Raw genomic sequence first — 17,750 nt, forward strand, 5'->3', positions numbered from 1 at the left:
AGGCAAGAGGTTGGAAAAAGCCGAAGGAGGCTCCTGCCTCCTTTCGGGATATCCCGGAATAATTCCGATTGGGGTTCGGGGTCTTCCGGAAAAGCGCTCGGCCACGCTTGACGTCGGCTTATCCTACGAAGGGGGTCCCTCCTTCGGTATCTTCCGGAGGGGCTCGGCAAATCCGCCCGTATTTGCGATTGGCCGGGAGAAGACGCCTCTTTCTCTCTTTCGGCCTTTTCCGGAAAGGCTCGGCTCGGCTCGTTCCGCCCGGGCCGGCGGCTGGAACAGTCGGAGCCTGGCTTGGTTTTGGAGTGGACGAGCGGCGGGTTCGGGCTCGGGCATGGCATCCCCATCGCGGAGGCTGCAGACCAAGCCGGTCATCACCTGCCTGAAGAGCGTCCTCCTCATCTACACCTTCATCTTCTGGGTGAGGAAGGGTCTAGGGAACAATGGGGGGCGGGGAAGAGGGTCCCTCCCTCGCCCTAGACGGAGGGGCAGGGCAAGAGGGGGGCGTCTTTCTCTCCTTTCCACCCTCACCCCCCCCCAAATTGCCTTTTGCAAAGAGAGGGGGCGCTTTTTGCAAAGAGAAGTGGAGGGCGGGGGAGAAGACTACATGCCCCATCATGTGTAGCACAGCTCAGGATGGGGCTTCTTGGTCCCACATGCCTGGAGGCAACCCGGGCATTGGCTTAGCCCCTTGTGCAAAAAAAATAAAATAAAATAAAACACAATATTCTACTCAGCAGTTTTTGAAACTTGAAAAACTTTTTGAGATGCATGGACTTCAACTCCCATAATCCCTCAGCCAGCTGATTTCTTGAAGCCAGAAGTCTCCAAAGTTGGCAACTTTAAAACTTGGGGACTTCAACTCCCAGAATCCCTCAGCCAGCTGATTTCAAAACAGGGACCCTTGCTTTGACTATGGAGTCAACAAGTTTTTGCATTTCTTAATCAGCTTGTGGCATTCCACCTGAACGCTTTTGGAAGTTGTGTGAATGGAACCCAGCCCTTGTAACTCTGGAGTCATGGCTTAATAAAGGAGGAGGGTGGACACTCAGAGAGAAGTGGTAGCTTCAGACCTTCCTTATTATCCTGCAAACTTGGGAGTTTCCAACCAGAAAAAATCAATAAATAAATAGAGGAAAGGTTATTGATGTGGCGTGAAGGGGGTGTTATTTTTTTAGTTCTCTATCTACTGATGAGATAATCCGGGAGTAATTAGGGTTCCAAGTTCAGCCTCTTATTATTTTTTTCCCTCTGCCCTTGTGCTTGATCCAGAACTTGTTGCAACCTTGAAAGCTGCAGAAAGTTTTGTAAGCTGAACCCAATTTCCACGCAGCAAGAGGACACATCTCCTTCCTCTTGTATTTTTTTAATAAGTTTTTTTTTTTTAACTTGAACATATCACCTTCCATTAAACAGCATGTCGTCTGGGTACAAACATCTCCGTGCTATTACAATACAAATTTGCAATATTCATTACATTGGTAATAATTCTCTAATCTTACAATAATAATAATAATAATCAGCACTATAACTCTATTCATTTCTCCCTACTAGAATAGAATAGAATAGAATAGAGTAGAGTAGAGTAGAGTAGAATAGAATAGAATAGAATAGAACAGAAGAGAACAGAAGAGAACAGAATAGAATAGAATAATGGAATGAAGAATAGAATAGAATTCTTTTATTGGCCAAGTGCGATTGGACAAACAAGGAATTTGTCTTTGGTGTGTAAGCTCTCAGTGTACATAAAAGAAAAGATACATTCGTCAAAACCCAAGAATCATAAGGTACAACACTTAATAATTATAGGGTACAAAAAAGCAATCAAATCATATTAGGAAACAGTCAATAAAAATCGTAAGGATACAAGCAACAAAGTTACAGTCATACAGTCACAAGTGGGAGGAGATGGGTGATATGGAGTGATGAGAAGATAAATAGTGATAGTATCTTCTAATGAAAATATAATAGGTATAATCTTAACAATCATAATTATAATATTGTTTACACCTCTATCTTAACATTCTTTATTTCACTAATCTCCATTTATTTCTCACTTCTGTTTTTATTCTCCAGCCATCCCTAAAATAGCTCCCGTGCCATATAATATTCAGTTTGTTCTTTCTCCTTTATGGCAAGCGTTAATCTGTTCATTCTGCACATTCTAATCACATTCTCATCCATAAGGATCTCATCCTATTTCCCCCATCGGATAGAATAGCGGCATAAAAACAAGACTCTCTATCCTACACATACAAAAATAATGTGTATATTTTTCCTTATATTGGGAAAAAAAGAGCATTTAAAAAACGATATTGCGAAGCCCCAAAGCTACACCATCACATTTGCTACGGTGCAAAGAACAAGAGGGGAATTTCCAAGGAGTGAGGGGGCGAGGTGCCCTACGGATTATTATAATCTTCCATTTATTGTCCATTGGAAGTTACAACAGGATTGAAATCATCGGCCATCATCCAATCAGTGCCGAATAAGCTTCTTGGATGAGAAGCAAAACGCCTTGTTGTGGGAGGCTTCATCACTGGTGGCTTTCAAGAAGAAATTGGACTGCCATTGGTCAGAGATGGTGTAGGGTCTCCAGCTTGGGTGGAGGGGTTGGACTAGATGACCTACAATGTCCCTTCCAACTTTTTTTATTCTGTTCTATTATTACCACTTTTCCAATTTTGTGCAAATACTCCTTCCTCTTGTCGATGGGCCTCTGAAAGACCTTCAGGGAAGAGAAAGGAAATTCACGCTGTCCCACTTCTCAAAGGAACGCATATCCTCTCTCTTTCTCTACCTCTTCTTAGATCAGCAATAAAGTTTTTTTTCCCTTGGGGTGCAACCAGCCTGATGAAATACACCCGCAAAAAAGAGCAAAACATCCCGCTGTCCATCAACACCCACCCACGTCGAAATAGGACACTTTGAAATATTTCAGAGAATAGTTTTCGCCAGTCCTCCCTGTGCTTAGTAAACACATAATAACCTCATCGCTTTGATAAGGTTGGACCTTCAAGGAAAGGCCTCAGCTCTGAGGATATAATAAAAGGAATAGTAACCCTCTCCAATAGGTGCCAGGCCCAAGGTCTAGCACCTTTCTACGTTTCTCATTTTTTTTTCAAGTTGCCAGCTTGCTTTGCTAGTTTTTTGGGGTGGGAGGGTATGTGTGTGAATAGCCGTGTGTGGAATGCAGTCAGTAACTATGTCCTTTCCTTTTAACCTTGCTGCTCCAGGCTTTGGATTCAGGTGAGTGTGGCTTTTTCCCAGGGAGCAGCAGAGTCGGATCTATTGAATGCAAGGCGCTGTTGTTTATCTTTGCCTCTTTCCCCAGAAGAGGAATGGAAGGTGATCGGTGTACTGAATGTGGGAATGAGGGTAGGCGGGGAAGCGGGATTTCGGCAGTGGTGTTGGAGGGTGGAACCCCCAAGGGCTTAGCTTTTGAAGGACTTGTGGAAACTGGCTGTAGAGTGAGAAAAATCCTGAGATAGTAGTAGGAAGTAAAAGAGAAAACAAAGCTTCATAGAGGCCGGTTAAATCTGGTTGAACAATCTACTGTGCAATTCAATTGCACGCTTCCCATAGGATGGGGAGCATTGTTGGCCAAAAACTTTTAAAAAGTTAAAGTTTCAAAAAGTAGAACCTCTTTCTGAATCCTTAGCAAGATGACGGGCTCCATAATTTTAGGAGGCAAGGCCATCATGGATTATCAAAGCCGGTTTGGTCTAGTGGCTAAGTCACGAGGCGAGAAACCAGGAGATTTGAGATTTCTAGTTCCATCTTAAACATGAAAAGCCAGCAAGATGACTTTGGGCCAACCACCAGGAGACCGTGAGTTCTAGTCTTACCTTAGCCATGAAAGCTGATTGGGTGTCTTTGGGCCAACCACCAGGAGACCGTGAGTTCTAGTCTCACCTTAGCCATGAAAACCGATTGGGTGTCTTTGGGCCAACCACCAGGAGACAGTGAGTTGTAGTTGTGCCTTAGCCAGGAAAGCCAATTGTGTGACTTTGGGCCAGTCCTCTCTCAGCCCAATTTAGATTGTTGTTGTGGGGGGAAATAGGCAGAGGAAGGGGTATTATATATGTTTGCCACCTTGAGTTATTTATAAAGTGATAAAGACAGGATATAAAATACTATGATAAATAAATTGTACCCAGCCACGAATCTTAAGCAGGGATGTACCTGTTTTGCTTTCTCTTGTGCCACCTTTCTCAGCCCTGTCGGAAAAGATATCTGGCTTTCCTTGATGGAGTTGGCTGAAATGGCAAAACTGACTATTTTGATTAAAAAGAATAGTAATACAGTCTTAGTAGTTAATTTGACAGTGTTGTGGGAATTAGTTGTTTGGCAGAGTGATGGCACGTGGGAAAAAACTGTCCTTATGTCTAGTTGTTCTGGTGTGCGATTCCCTATAATGACATTTTGAAGGTAGAAGTTGAAACAATTTATGTCCAGGATGTGAGGGTCTGTAGATATTTTGACAACTCCCTTTTTGATTCGTGCAGTATACAGGTCCTCAATGGAAGGCAGGTTGGTAGCAATTGTTTTTTTTCTGCAATTCTAATTATCCGTTGAAGTCTTTGTCTTATTTGGTTGCAGAGTCAAACCAGATAGTGTTTGATGGTTTTGAACTTGGGTTGAAGCAGAGCTGATCCGCATCAATGCAAGGGTAGGGTAGAATCACAGAGAATTCTGCAAACAAGGGAAACATCTCCTGAAATGCTGCTCTTTTGACTCACACATTTCTTTCTTCTAACTTTCCAGTTCTCTGGCATCATCCTCCTGGGCGTTGGGATTTGGGGCAAGGTGAGCTTGGAGGTCTACTTCTTTCTACTGAATGAGAAGGCCAGCAATGTTCCTTACGTCCTGATCGGGGCAGGATTGGTGGTCGCTCTGCTGGGCACCTTTGGCTGTTTTGCGACCTGTCGCGGAAGCACATGGATGCTGAAACTGGTAATGGTTTTAAATGGCTTTTGGGTTGAACTGCAAGTAACTGGGTGGGATTTGCAATGTCAGGCCAGGTAAAAATAAGATGCAGGCATGATACTGTTGGTGGCGCACGTGGTTAGAATGCAATACTGCAGGCTACTTCTGCTGCCTGCCGGCTGCCTGCAATTTGGCAGTTTGAATCTCACCAGGCTCAAGATTGACTCACCCTTCCAGCCTTCTGAGGTCAGTAAAATGAGGATCCAGATTGTTGGGGGCAAGAGGCTGATGCTGTAAAGCACTGTGAAGCGGTATATAAGTTTTAAGTGCTATTGCTATTGCCCTTTCTTCCTTCCTTCCTTCCTTCCTTCCTTCCTTCCTTCCTTCCTTCCTTCCTTCCTTCCTTCCTTCCTTCCTTCCTTCTTCTGCCCACTGCCAGAAATTTGATTCCCACCAGCTCAAGATTGACTCGGCCTTGCATCCTTCCAAAGTCGGTAAAATGAGGACCGAGATAGTTGGGGACTATATGCTGACATTGTAAATAGTACACTGTAAAGCAGTGTGAAGCAGTATATAAGTCTAAGTGCTATTCCTTCCTTCCTTCCTTCCTTCCTTCCTTCCTTCCTTCCTTCCTTCCTTCCTTCCTTCCTTCCTTCCTTCCTTCCTTCCTTCCTTCCTTCCTTCCTTCCTTCCTTCCCTCCTCCCTCCCTGTGGTTAGAATGCAGTATTGTAAGCTAACTCTGCCAACTGCCAGCAGTTCATTTCCCACCAGCTCATGGTTGACTCAGCCTTCCATCCCTCCAAAATCAGTAAAATGAGGACCCAGATTGTTGGGGGCAATATGCTGACTCTGTAAATAGCTTAGAGGGGGCTGGAAAGCACTGTGAAGCGGTATATAAGTCTAAGTGCTGTTGGTATTCTTGGACTTTCAATGGAAAATTTATATTCTGTATTTAAGTCCAGGACAGAATTTTAACCCAACTATCGTATTTACCGGACTATAAGCCGCTACTTTTTCCCCACTATGAACCCTGCGGCTTGTACAACAACGTGGCTTATCTATAGATTTTTCTTCGCTAACTGCCATCAGGGGGCGCAAAAACGTGACAGATGCAAGAGGTCAATGCAAAGAAGAAGATGCTACAGGTAGTTTTTGGCGCACTCGACGCATATATATCTGCGGCTTATAGTCTGGTGCGGCTAATATATGTAAAAATATTTTTTTTCTTTTAAAATTTAGTGGGTGCGGCGTATATTCCAATGCGCTCTATAGTCTGGTAAATACAGTAGACCATACTTTATGATTTGGCTGGGTTTCTTTCCCTCTGCACAGCGTCTTTGTTATAGCTGGGGTACAGGTATTCCTCAGCTTTTAACAACCAAAGTTACGATGGTACTGATACAAGTGACTAGTGAATTAGCGCTCTCGCTAATGGCTATGGCAGTGTCCCTACACTTGATCAGAATTTGGCCGCTTGGCAACTAGCACGTATTGGTGGCAGTTGTACTGTCTTGAGGTCATGTGGTCGCCATTTGCAATCTTCCCAGCCAGCTTCTGTCAAGCAAAAAAAATTGGGAAGAAAAAAGATTTGCTTAACGGAAGTGGACTTGCTTAACAAATCACTTATGCGTAACAACTGCAGAAATAAAATTGGGAGGGACTCAACGACCGTAACAGAAGTTCTGGTTCCAGTTGTAGTCCTAAGGTAAGGACTTTAGGGAAAAAAAAGTGCAAAGAAGAGCAACTAAGATGATTAAAGGCCTAGAGACTAAAACCTATAAAGAATGGTTGCAGGATTTGAGTTTGGCTAGTTTAGAGAAAAGAAGGCCTGGGGCTGACACGATAGCAGTGTTCCAATATCTCAGAGGCTGCCCCAAAGAAGAGGGGGTCAAATTATTCTCCAAAGCACCTGAAGGCAGGACAAGAAAATAATGGATGGAAATTAATCAAGGAGAGAATTCCAACCTGGAATTAAGGAGAAACTTCCTAACATTGAGACAATTAACCAGTGGAACAGCTTGCCACCAGAAGTTGCAGGTGCTCCCGCACTGGAGGTTTTTAAGAAGAGGCTGGACAGTCATTTGAGATGGTATAGGTTCTCCTGCTTGAGCAGGGAACTGGACTAGAAGACCTCCAAGGTCCCTTCCAACTTTATTCTGGTTGATTAAATTGTTTATTCTTGTACAACAACATTGAGGGTCACGTTGATGTTCTTCATTCTTGTTTTCTGTCCACAGTATGCCATGTTCTTAACCATCATCTTCCTTGTGGTGCTAGTGGCTGCCATTCTGGGTTTTGTCTTCAGACATGAGGTGTGTGCTGTGTCTTCGACAATTTGCTGTTTTAATGGGGTAAAAATGGAACTTCCTGTTATTTTTCCTCAGGAAGTTTGCTGTAAGATCCTCTTTTGTTTTCCTGGAAAACTGTAGCTTGCCAAACAGCAAAGATTCCTGAAAAATCCTTCCAGTAAAGGTTATTTCATTCAGATTTGATCTCAGTTTTTAAAAACACTGTTTCCTAAGAAATTCCCTTCATTTATCTTAAGAGTCCAGCTGGATTGAAGTGGTGTGTAATTTCATAGTAAATGCATTTGGGGATAGGAGTGTGTGTAAAATTGCCTCTAAGTTGTCCAAAACTTCTCTTATGTTCTATAAAATTTCAAAATGTCTTTCCAAACGAGCGTGTCTGACTTGTGACTGACATTTTGCACAGCCAATTTAGGATGGTGTTGTGTGTAGAAAGCGTTTGAGTCCATACCAAAACGCGAATTATAATGTAAAATCCCTCCAGTTCTAAATTCTTTGTATTTTTAGCATCGGCTATGCCTTAAATGTACCAAAATGCCTTTGAAAACCTCTGCTTTGGCATTTTTGCTGTATAAAAATATGTGCAAATTGTCATTTTTTTAAAAAAAAATTAACACAAGAAGGTTGAAACTGACAGAAAATTACCACCACTGATTTGAATCATATCTTGAAATTGACATTTTTCTATTTCTGCAAAGTCTTCTCTAAGAATTTACCATTCTGATATGTTATCGGGCCTTTTCATTCCTCTGCATCTCCCCTTACTTTTGACTCATTCAAACGGCTGAAGTTGTCTTTTGATCAGGTGACGGCCTCACCTACCTGTACATGATGGAGCTTTCTCCCTTTCCTTAAAGATAAAAGATAGTTTTAATAAAAACTATGAAAATGCTGTGAAGCGTTACAATGGGACCAGTGACGACCTCAGCAAAGCAATCAATGATGTCCAGACAACGGTGAGTGGAAACCTTGTCTTTTTCTTCGTGTTTGTTATAACTTACATCCTTTTGGTTTGCTATAATGTATAAACATATAGCTTGTTCTCTCCCCAAAATACTTTGAGGTGAGTTCCTTAAATAAATCTTGAAAAGTAGGGGAAGCAACATTGGTGAAATTGGACCTTTATTTATGGGAACTAGGGAATGAGATCTTACAAGATGAATTTAATTTTTTTTTTTAAAAAAAAGGTTTACCAAAATATTATTCAGTACATTGTAGGATTTTTTTTCCATTTGGAAAGATAACAGGAATTTAGGATAGGTCCTTTGTACTTCCAAACTCCTGCTACAGGATGTGCCATCTTAAGTGTTGGGGAGGTTAATAATAAAATGAATAATCTGGGATCTGGAATTATAAGCAGGCTGTGAAAGATTGAATAGAATAGAATAACAGAGTTGGAAGGGACCTTGTAGATCTTGTAGTCCAACCCTCTGCTGAAGCAGGAGACCCTACACCGGTGATGGTGAACCTTTTTGTTGTGATGTGCCGAAAGCGTGCGTTCTGGCACCCACAATGCAATGCGTCCTGCCCCCCCCCGCAATGCATGCTCAACATCCGCACCTAGCCCTTTTACCTGCACTGCGCATGCGTGCGCCTCTCAGCTGATTTTTGGCCCGTTTGAGGCTGTTTTCTCCTTCCCGGATAGCCTCTGCAGCCCCAGGAAGTTGAAAACGGGCCTTCCGGAAATAGAATAGAATAGAATAGAATGGAATGGAATGGAATGGAATGGAATAGAATAATGGAATGAAGAATGAATAGAATAGAATAGAATAGAATAATGGAATGAAGAATGAATAGAATATAATAGAATAGAATAGAATAAGAAAGAATAGAATAGAATAGATAGGATAGAATAGAATAAAACAGAACAGAAAAAGAATATAATAGAAATTAGAATAGAATAATCTTTATTGGCCAAGTGTGATTGGACACACAAGGAATTTGTCTTGGTGCAAATGCTCTCAGTGTATATAAAAGAAAAGATATATTTGTCAAGGATCTTCAGGTACAACACTTAATAATAGTCATAGGGTACAATAAGCAATCATATCATACTAGGAAACAGTCAATATAAATCATAAGGATACAAGTGACAAAGTTACAATCATACAGTCCCAAGTGGGAGGGGATGGATGATAAGGAATGATGAGAAGATTAATAGTAATGCAGACTTTGTAAATAGTTGGACAGTGCTGAGGGAATTATTTGTTTAGCAGAGTGATGGCGTTCGGGAAAAAACTGTCCTTATGTCTAGTTGTTCTGGTGTGCAGTGCTCTTTAGCATTGTTTTGAGGATAGGAGTGGAAACAGTTTATGTCGAGCATGTGAGCAGTCTGTACGTATTTTCACAGCCCTCTTTCCAAGTTAGAGCACTTCTTGGAAGTCCTGCAACAGGCTATTTGGACATTGGGGCATCCTGTTTTTGGGTGATGGTAGTTTGTATGTCTGGCCACGGTCATCTCGTGCTCCCTTGGTTTTTGCAGTTACACTGCTGCGGGGTAGAGAATTACACGGACTGGAAAACGAGCGACTACTTCAAAGAGAAAGGCATTCCCATCAGTTGCTGCAAACCTTTGGTGAACTGTACAGCTGATGACTTGAAGAACATCACCAGAGCAGGAGGCAAAGTTTACGAACGAGTAAGTGAAGGCCTGCTGATCTTTCTGGGTTTCTCTAGAATCTGGAAATCTGGAAAAATGAGCTGATTCTTCCAAATTTTGGTTTTCTGGCAAGCTATAAGGACCAGGGGCGTGGCACAAAGGCAACACAGTCAAATAAGCAATAAAGAGTCCCTTTATTATCTCCAACTTTGCTCCTAATGTCCAGGTTACCTTCGGCTGGAGAAAAACTCTTCCAGGAACAGCCTTTAACTGTAGAAAATTCAATCCAAAACAAGGTACACACAAACTGTAACTTAAAATCCAAACAAGCAAAGCTGAAGTAATTGACTTGACAGGGCAGCAGAAGGAATTTCAGATTTGAAAGCACAGCAAAACTCACACAGTCGGGAAGACGCCAGGAACACAGATAAGCCATGATGATACCAGATAAATTCAACAATTTGCTGTGCTCAGCTTCCTCTTTTATACACTGTGTTCCCAGCTGCAGCTAATGAAGGGAATCAGGGCCCTTTCCTCCCTTCTGGGAGGCCCATTTTTCGCCCTCCCCAAGCCTTCCTTCCCCCAAAACAGGCCGCGTGGGGACTCCAGGGAGGGGCGGGTGGGCGGGGCCAGCCAAGAGTGGGATTTGGGGGTTCTCCCGAACTGCACAGAATCTTAGCCAGGGGCTCTCCTGAACCCCTGCGAACCCCCAGCAGCCCTCCCCTGAGTGTGTGGCATAGAACGCAAACGCTGGATTGTGAGGAGATCCTGGCCTTTATCCTCCCGACTTCCTGTTGAGCTGAGAAGGGAGCAGGTCTTGGTTGCTAAATCCTTCCAAAGTCCACTGCTCTAAAGCGACAGCACAGAGGGCGCTGCGCAAATATTGACATAACCTGGAGGATCTTTTTGCAAGCCTCCCATCCCGATTCAAAGAACTCGGCATACGATCTTCGATTGAGGTTAAAGTCAAGTCAAGGTTGAAAGGGACTGAGTGTGTTTTCGGTTCCTTGTGGAAAGGCCTCTGCTGGTAGCTCTTATTTCACTCTCTGTCTCTCTCTGTCTCTGTCTCTCTCTCTCTCTCTCTCTCTCTCAATAATTTTTTTATTTTTTGTTTCAACAAGCATATCATTGTGTGAACGGTGTGGTTCTGGAGTGTCTTACATATTAAAACAATATTCTTCATATTTAACACAATTGACAATCTTATAAAATTTGATATTAATACACATATTTTGTTAAATTATCCATCTTGATTATTTGATATTACAGTATATTATTTTGTGTCAATCTCCATATTCTTAACATCACTCCTTTTACTACAGACAATATATGAATAATCATATTTGCTGTGTTTGACAAATTATATGTTTCTAATAACAGTTCACAAATTTATATTGAATTATAATTTTCCATTGTTTACCCCTTTTTTAATTTTTAATTATGCATTATTATATATATTTGTTAAAAATCCTCTTTCTAGTCACATTTTGATACAAGTAAAATAGTATTCACCATACTTATGTTTAACAAGTGCAATTCTAATAATAATAATACAGTTGCTTTTATTAAATTGTAATCTCATTAGCTTATGCAATATTTCACTATGTTATTTTTATGTCAGTTAAATTCCACATATCAATCTGGCTCTTGTTTCTCTTTGCAGGGTTGTTTTAGCCTGGTGATACAAACCATGGACTCTGAGATGGGCATTGTGGCTGGGATCTCCTTTGGCACTGCTTGTTTCCAGGTGAGCCTCCCTGAAGAACCGTGCAGGTGGACCTTCACCTGTCCTAACACCTGTGATTTTTTTTTCTGTTTGATCTTTTCTTTTTTTAATTACATTTTTTAATTTTATTTTACAAGCATTCCCTCTTTCATTTAAACAGTGTGTCATCTATACAATAATGTTTCTAATTAATACATGTCTGTTTAACTTTATAATATTTGATAAGTGTGTTATTGATGTCATTGACATAATAAACAGGAATCACCTGAGTAGATAAATGAAAGTACAGAAGTCCTCGAGCCTATCATTTCTGTTGCTAAGCAAGACATTAAGTGAATTTTGCCCCATTTTACCTTCTTGCCACAGTTGTTAAGTGTCATGCTCTTGTTAGAGTTGGACTCTGAGGGAGAGGAGGAACAGCCGACAGGGAGTGGAGGTGTGGCTCTGGAGGTTGTGGAGGAGGCTGGGGAAGGGCAGAGGCCAGCTGGGCTGTCAGAGGAAGAACCAAGCCCATCCCCTCTGCATTCTAGGGCATGTAGGGAGGAACAGAGAAAGAAACAACTTGGCTTGTGAGAGAGGAAGCGGCCATGATCCCCCTCATTGGTTGCAGCTGGGGAGAACAGTATATAAGAGAGACGGTTAGAACACAGCATTGCCAGAAGCAAAGCATGTTTTATTCTGGGCTGAAGTTACCTTGACTGGCATCCTTCTAACAGACTGTGCCTTGTTATCTCCTCGAAGTTGGTAATTACTTATCCTAGTCTGTTGTGGAAATTCCTTTATTGTAGTTTGTTTTGGTTTTTTATTTCACCTGTATCCGCTCATTGAGTTCAGACTGTATTGCTTTCTTTTGAAGACTATTTTTGAATAAGTTTTATCTTCAGCTAAGAATTATTTGAACAGTGGGGGCAACTTAGAGGCATTAAAGGACATTTATTTACATTTTGGATTTCATTACGTTTGTGTTACACTCTGGATCATCACATTAAGTGAATCACCACAGTTTTTAACTTAGTAACATGGTTGTTAAGTGAATCTGGCTTCTCCAATGACTTTGCTTGTCATAACGTCGCAAAAGGGGATCTCGTGACCCTGGGATATGGCAATTGTCATAAAGATGAATCGGCTGCCAAAGCATCCGAATTTTGATCCCGTGGGGAGGCTGCAACGGTCATCAGTATGAAAAATACCCATAAGCCACTTGTTTCAGTGCCGTCGTAACTTTGAATGGTCGCTAAACAAAGCCGAGGATTGTCTGTCTTGATGTTTAGCTTGATGTCATCCGGTTGATGCTGCCTTTCCTTTTCTCTGTTAGTTGATTGGAATTTTCTTGGCCTGCTGCCTCTCCCGGTCCATCACGAGTAACCAGTACGAGATGGTGTAACACTGCAAGACGGGGGAGCTTCGCCCAACACTCCAAGGTATGCATACTTTTGCAATAAGAACCTTTGCATCTTCCATGGCCCCAGGCTGGAAGGAGGGTTCCCTTTTCAAAATCAAAGAAATGGCCCAAATCCAGTTAAATGAATGGAAACATCTGGCAAAGCACAGCACTTGTCAGTTTCCAAAACCTTGCTGGTTACAGTTTGATTTGGAAGGTAGTTTGTCCTTTGAAGTGAGAAACCCTGTGCAGTATCAAGCCAGTTGAAAGGGCAGGCTGCTAATCTATAAAACGAGAGCAAACCTCCCTCTTCTTATTAGCATTGATGTCTGCAAGAAAACAACCAAGCTCAGAGAGCACAAAGAACCCTACAGTCGTCGTCCTCCCCCTCCTCCTCCTCCTCCTCCTCCTCCTCTTATTCTCCTCCTCCTCCTCTTCCTCTTGTTCTCGTCCTCTTTTCTCCTTCTTTCCTCCTCCTCCTCCTCCTTTTCCTTGTTCTCTCCTCCTTTCTCCTTTTCTCCTTCCCCTCCCCTTGTTCTTGTCCTCCTTTCTTCTCCTTTTTTCCTTCTCCTCTTATTTTCGTCCTTCTCCTCCTCTTATTCTTGTTCTCGTCCTCCTTTCTCCTTCTTTCCTCCTCCTCCTCCTTTTCCTTCTCTTGTTCTCTCCTCCCTTCTCCTTTTCTCCTTCCCCCTCCTCTTGTTCTTGTCTTCCTTTCTTTTCCTTTCTCCTTTTTTCCTCCTCCTCCTTTCTCCTTCTCCTCCTCCCTCCCTCCCTCCCTCCCCCTACAACCCTTACTTCCTCCTAGCAAGTCTCCAAGAAAACAACCAAGCTCGGAGCACAGCAAGGTCCCCACATCAAGCCACATGGTCAGTTTATCTTGGTGGGTGAACATAGGCTTGGGCTGGTCTCTGGACCATGGAGGATTGAATTACAGTGTCAATTCAGTCCATGCTGTGTGGAATGATTCTATTGGACCATTGTGGAATTGGGAGATGGGACCTCAGATGTCATCAACCTTTGCAGCATACAGTGAAACCAATAGAACCATTTATGCGAAGTGGCTTCCTGGGGATCATCTTCAGAGATGGAGAACCTGCAAATTCCATTGGTAGACCATTCTACTGTTGCACAGGTCTTAAAAAGATTTTCCTTATACCTAAAAGAAATCTAAGGAGCTGCAACCTGTCCTCATTATTTCTTGGGTACGGCTTTAAGACCCTGGGCCATCAGGTGGCTTCCTGTGCATCTGTTCAGAGTTTCCATAACTTCTAGAAATGTGGTATCTAATATCATACGGTGTCTCCTCTGAGATCAGTTGCGCGCTTGCAATTTTCCGTTGGCTGGGAAGCTGATGACTAATCATTGATTTTTACGCAAAATCAATGGTTAGATGCACTTTTGAGTTCTGCTTTTTTTTCTTCAAAAATGGTTTATTGCAGATTTGGGAAATAACAATAAGGATGGTCATTAGCCACACGTGCATTTTGCACTAAACCTGACACCCAACAATAAGGTGTACACCATTTTTAAAAAACTGATTATTGTGTTCATAGAAGGTCCCACCCCCGTTATGCCTTAATGTGTAATTTCTTGCCATTTAAAAACAACCGTCTCTTAATCTCTTATTTTCTGTTCTTCATTTGCAGGGTTTATCTAAACAAAAAAAAAATGAAGATTTTTTTTTTTTAGGAGCCACTTCCCTGACAGACTTGAGCTTTTGAAAACCAGTTTGATCTGACCGCTGTCTTTGGGAATTATTTGAATTTATTTGAATTATGTTTGAAAGTACCAAGGACAAGGCAAGGAGCTTTTCTGTTGAGATTTAAAACTCCTGAAGACCAGTAGTTTTAAAATAGATATTTTTTTTTAAAAAAAGGGAGGGTTTTCATAGTACTATTAGTTGCTGTGTCATTAATATTCTACGTATTTAAGTGGATGTATTATTTAAATTTATATTAGCCTATTCTTGCTATTGTAGTATAATTTAACCAACAGCTGCCTCTTTTAGTTAAATGTCCGTTTTTTTTTTCTCTTGAATGATGCTTTTCATTCTGGACTTGTCAAATCCTACCCAGAACCAAAGTACCTTCAAAAAAATACCATGAGTGATTTTCATCCAGATCTCCACAACTTCTTAGTTTGGGGCTCAAATTCTGTACTTTGTTTCAGTTGGATCCATTTCTGGAGGCTCCAGCTTGGGATTTTTGCAAACTTGGCAATCTGGAGTTGCCTTCTGACCTTTAGAATTGGCCCCAAGGATTCTCAAATATACCTTATGTGGCTTAATCCCAAATTCCGATGAGAAGTCAACAAATGTTCAGCGAGGACACTTCTCTCCATTTGAATCATCTCCAGAGTGGACCCTACTTTTTGGTAAAGAGATAAATGCTCTTCCTTCCTGGACCCTTGCCTTTAATGGATAGGGACAAGATAAAATAATAATAACCTGTAAGCCCCCAGTGAGATTGTAGCATGTTGGTGGAAGAGATGCTTTAGGTTTTTAGACGGACTCTGGTCCAATTCACAGGATCTCCAAATGGGGTTTGATGGCAGTACACCAGCGAAGCGCCAAGCCGAAGATGGTGGATCTGATGGTTGTTTTTTGAAAACTTTCGGTAATGTTAATCTAGACCCGTGATGGCGAACCTATGGCACGTGTGACGGAAGTAGCAACGCAGAGCCATCTCTGCGGGTGCGCGAACTGTCGCTCCAGCTCAGTTTCACTGTGCATGCGTGCATACCTCCCGCCAGCCAGCTGATTTTCGGGTATCTGCCGTGCATGCGTAGGGGGGAGCGAGGCAGATGCATGAGACATGCACAAGGGGCGGAGGGAGTGCAGGGGTCCCACGCATGTGCAGGGGAGGCTAGCGGGCGCAGGGAGTCACGCACACATTGCATTATGGGTACAGGCACGCGACGTCACAAAGGTTAGCCATCACTGATCTAGACGAACTGATAATGATGAGTTTGTATAAGTTAGTTTCCTATGCAATGGAACGGAATTGCAGCCCCGTCACCAAATAAGACAATTTTTTTAAAAAGAAATGCTGATTTGCAACAGCTGTAAATTGGCCTCCTTCCCTTTGAGGTTTCAATGGGAGAATCGTATAGGACATTAAGGCCCTCACTGGATACGCTTCCCCATATCATGCCAAGCCAAATTTACTATAGGAATGGTAAACGGCTGGTCCACACTACGTGCTAAGTTATAGACGGTGGTTATACAAGGAGTGGAATTTGCACGCTCTGCAAAGCTCAAGCCCAGCCGTCTTGTTGTTTAATGCTACCTGTGAAGCCCAACTTGTGCAATGAGCACTCCAAAAACCTCTTTTTATCCGACAGTTAACTGTGTTTGTATGTGATATTTGCCCAGGGGTTTGGACCATGGTTTATCGAGCGATAATGGTCTTGATTTGTCCATAACACTAAAGCATTACAATCGGGTACCGGCATCATGCGAAACCTTCAACAAAACAAATATATTATGACTTGGGTGTGATGTGTATGGGTAGTCCTTGACTTATAACCACACACACACACACGTTTTAGTAGCCATTTGAAGTTATGGCGCCGAAAAAGTGGCTTATGGCCGTTTTTCACACTCAACGACCGTTCTAGCATCCCCAAGGTCACATGATCAAAAATTCAACTGACTCATATTTATGACAATGGCAGTATCCCCTTTTGCAAACCTTCTGACCAGCAAGGTCAACAGGGAAGCCTGATTCACTTAACAACCCTGCTCCTAACTTAACAACTGCAGGGATCTTGCTTAACAACTGTGGCGTCATCAGAAACGTCATCAAATGGGGGCAAAACTCGCTTCAAGAACAGGAAGCCTCGCTTAGCAACAGAAAGCTTGGCTCCATTGTGGTCATAAGTTGAGGACTATACCCATGCTATTTTCTGAAAGACACTCATGATGATGGTGCAGTGTTATCTTGCTACTCGTCACTTAGTTCTGGAAGGTACAATTAGTACTAAAAACGAGTAGCAAACAAACCATGTGACTTAACGGGTGATGCTTTGGTTTTGCCGGGAAGGACATCCTGTCTGCTTTCGGCTGCTGTCCCCCTTTTCCTACGTCAGGAACCTTTCCAGCCTGGCTGACTTCCTGTCCTCCCTTTGCACCTGTCCTACTCTTCTTACCGCAGAGGATCAAGAACTAAGCCACGAGCACCGAGACACATTTTCGTGTCAAAATGCATCAAGTAGCAAATTTTGGAGCACCGTTGTGCCTAAATTGCACCTACTGCTGTGTGTAAATAAGTAGATCAATAGACAACACCTGGCTTAAATCAAAGTTGAGTTGTGGTCTGGAGAGGAAAAAAAAAATCTCCTCTTGGCCTCCTTTCCAATTTCCTCTGCCCGCCTTTCCCCTTCCACCCCAAAACTGAACGGTACTTTGGTGCTAATTCCTTGCATTCTGAAAACCCTTTCTTTTGGAAGGAGATTTGCTTGGGTCCATGTTCCTTGTCTCAGGGGACAATTCCTGCTCTGAAAACAAATTCAGATTTCAGTAACACTTTTGAAGCTAAGTTGTTGTGATCTTTGTGTCTTTGTGTGTGTGTTTTTAAGACTCAGTGGGAGGGTCCTTGATCTTAGCTGTCACTCTGCATCCGTTTGTGTATCATCAGTATTATGTGATGCTTTGAATATTTCTTTTTTTTCTTTTTGTATTCAATAGAGGAATATTCCTGGACCCATAATAAACCTTTTTTTATTCTGAAAGCTCTTTAAATGCATCACTTGGTCGCCTTTGATTTCTTGCAAACAGTTGCAATTCAGCAAATATTTGATTTCTCTGCTGG

General features: G+C 42.3%; 1 protein-coding gene across 1 annotated transcript; it reads left to right on the forward strand.

Annotated features, from left to right (window-relative positions):
• Window positions 1-230: 230 nt before the first annotated feature.
• On the forward strand, window positions 231-17,684 carry TSPAN6 (tetraspanin 6). The gene is made up of 8 exons (XM_026702931.2): window positions 231-418; window positions 4,765-4,953; window positions 7,165-7,239; window positions 8,091-8,189; window positions 9,716-9,871; window positions 11,496-11,579; window positions 12,874-12,979; window positions 14,586-17,684. The coding sequence occupies exons 1-7, from the start codon at window positions 332-334 to the stop codon at window positions 12,940-12,942; spliced, it is 759 nt and encodes a 252-aa protein (XP_026558716.1). The 5' UTR covers window positions 231-331; the 3' UTR covers window positions 12,943-12,979; window positions 14,586-17,684.
• The last annotated feature ends 66 nt before the right edge of the window (window positions 17,685-17,750 follow it).

The sequence above is a fragment of the Pseudonaja textilis genome, chromosome 12 (genome assembly GCF_049901715.1).
Source record: "Pseudonaja textilis isolate UNSWEBS1 chromosome 12, rPseTex1.2, whole genome shotgun sequence".
Lineage (NCBI taxonomy): Eukaryota > Metazoa > Chordata > Lepidosauria > Squamata > Elapidae > Pseudonaja > Pseudonaja textilis.

What these genes read in the sequence shown, in the direction of transcription:
- TSPAN6 (XM_026702931.2), top strand. Translation starts at nt 332, where the DNA reads ATGGCATCCCCATCGCGGAGGCTGCAGACCAAGCCGGTCATCACCTGC. An exon ending in TCTACACCTTCATCTTCTGG is followed by an intron (nt 419 to 4,764) that starts GTGAGGAAGGGT and finishes CTAACTTTCCAG; the next exon opens with TTCTCTGGCATCATCCTCCT. An exon ending in GTTTTGTCTTCAGACATGAG is followed by an intron (nt 7,240 to 8,090) that starts GTGTGTGCTGTG and finishes CTTTCCTTAAAG; the next exon opens with ATAAAAGATAGTTTTAATAA.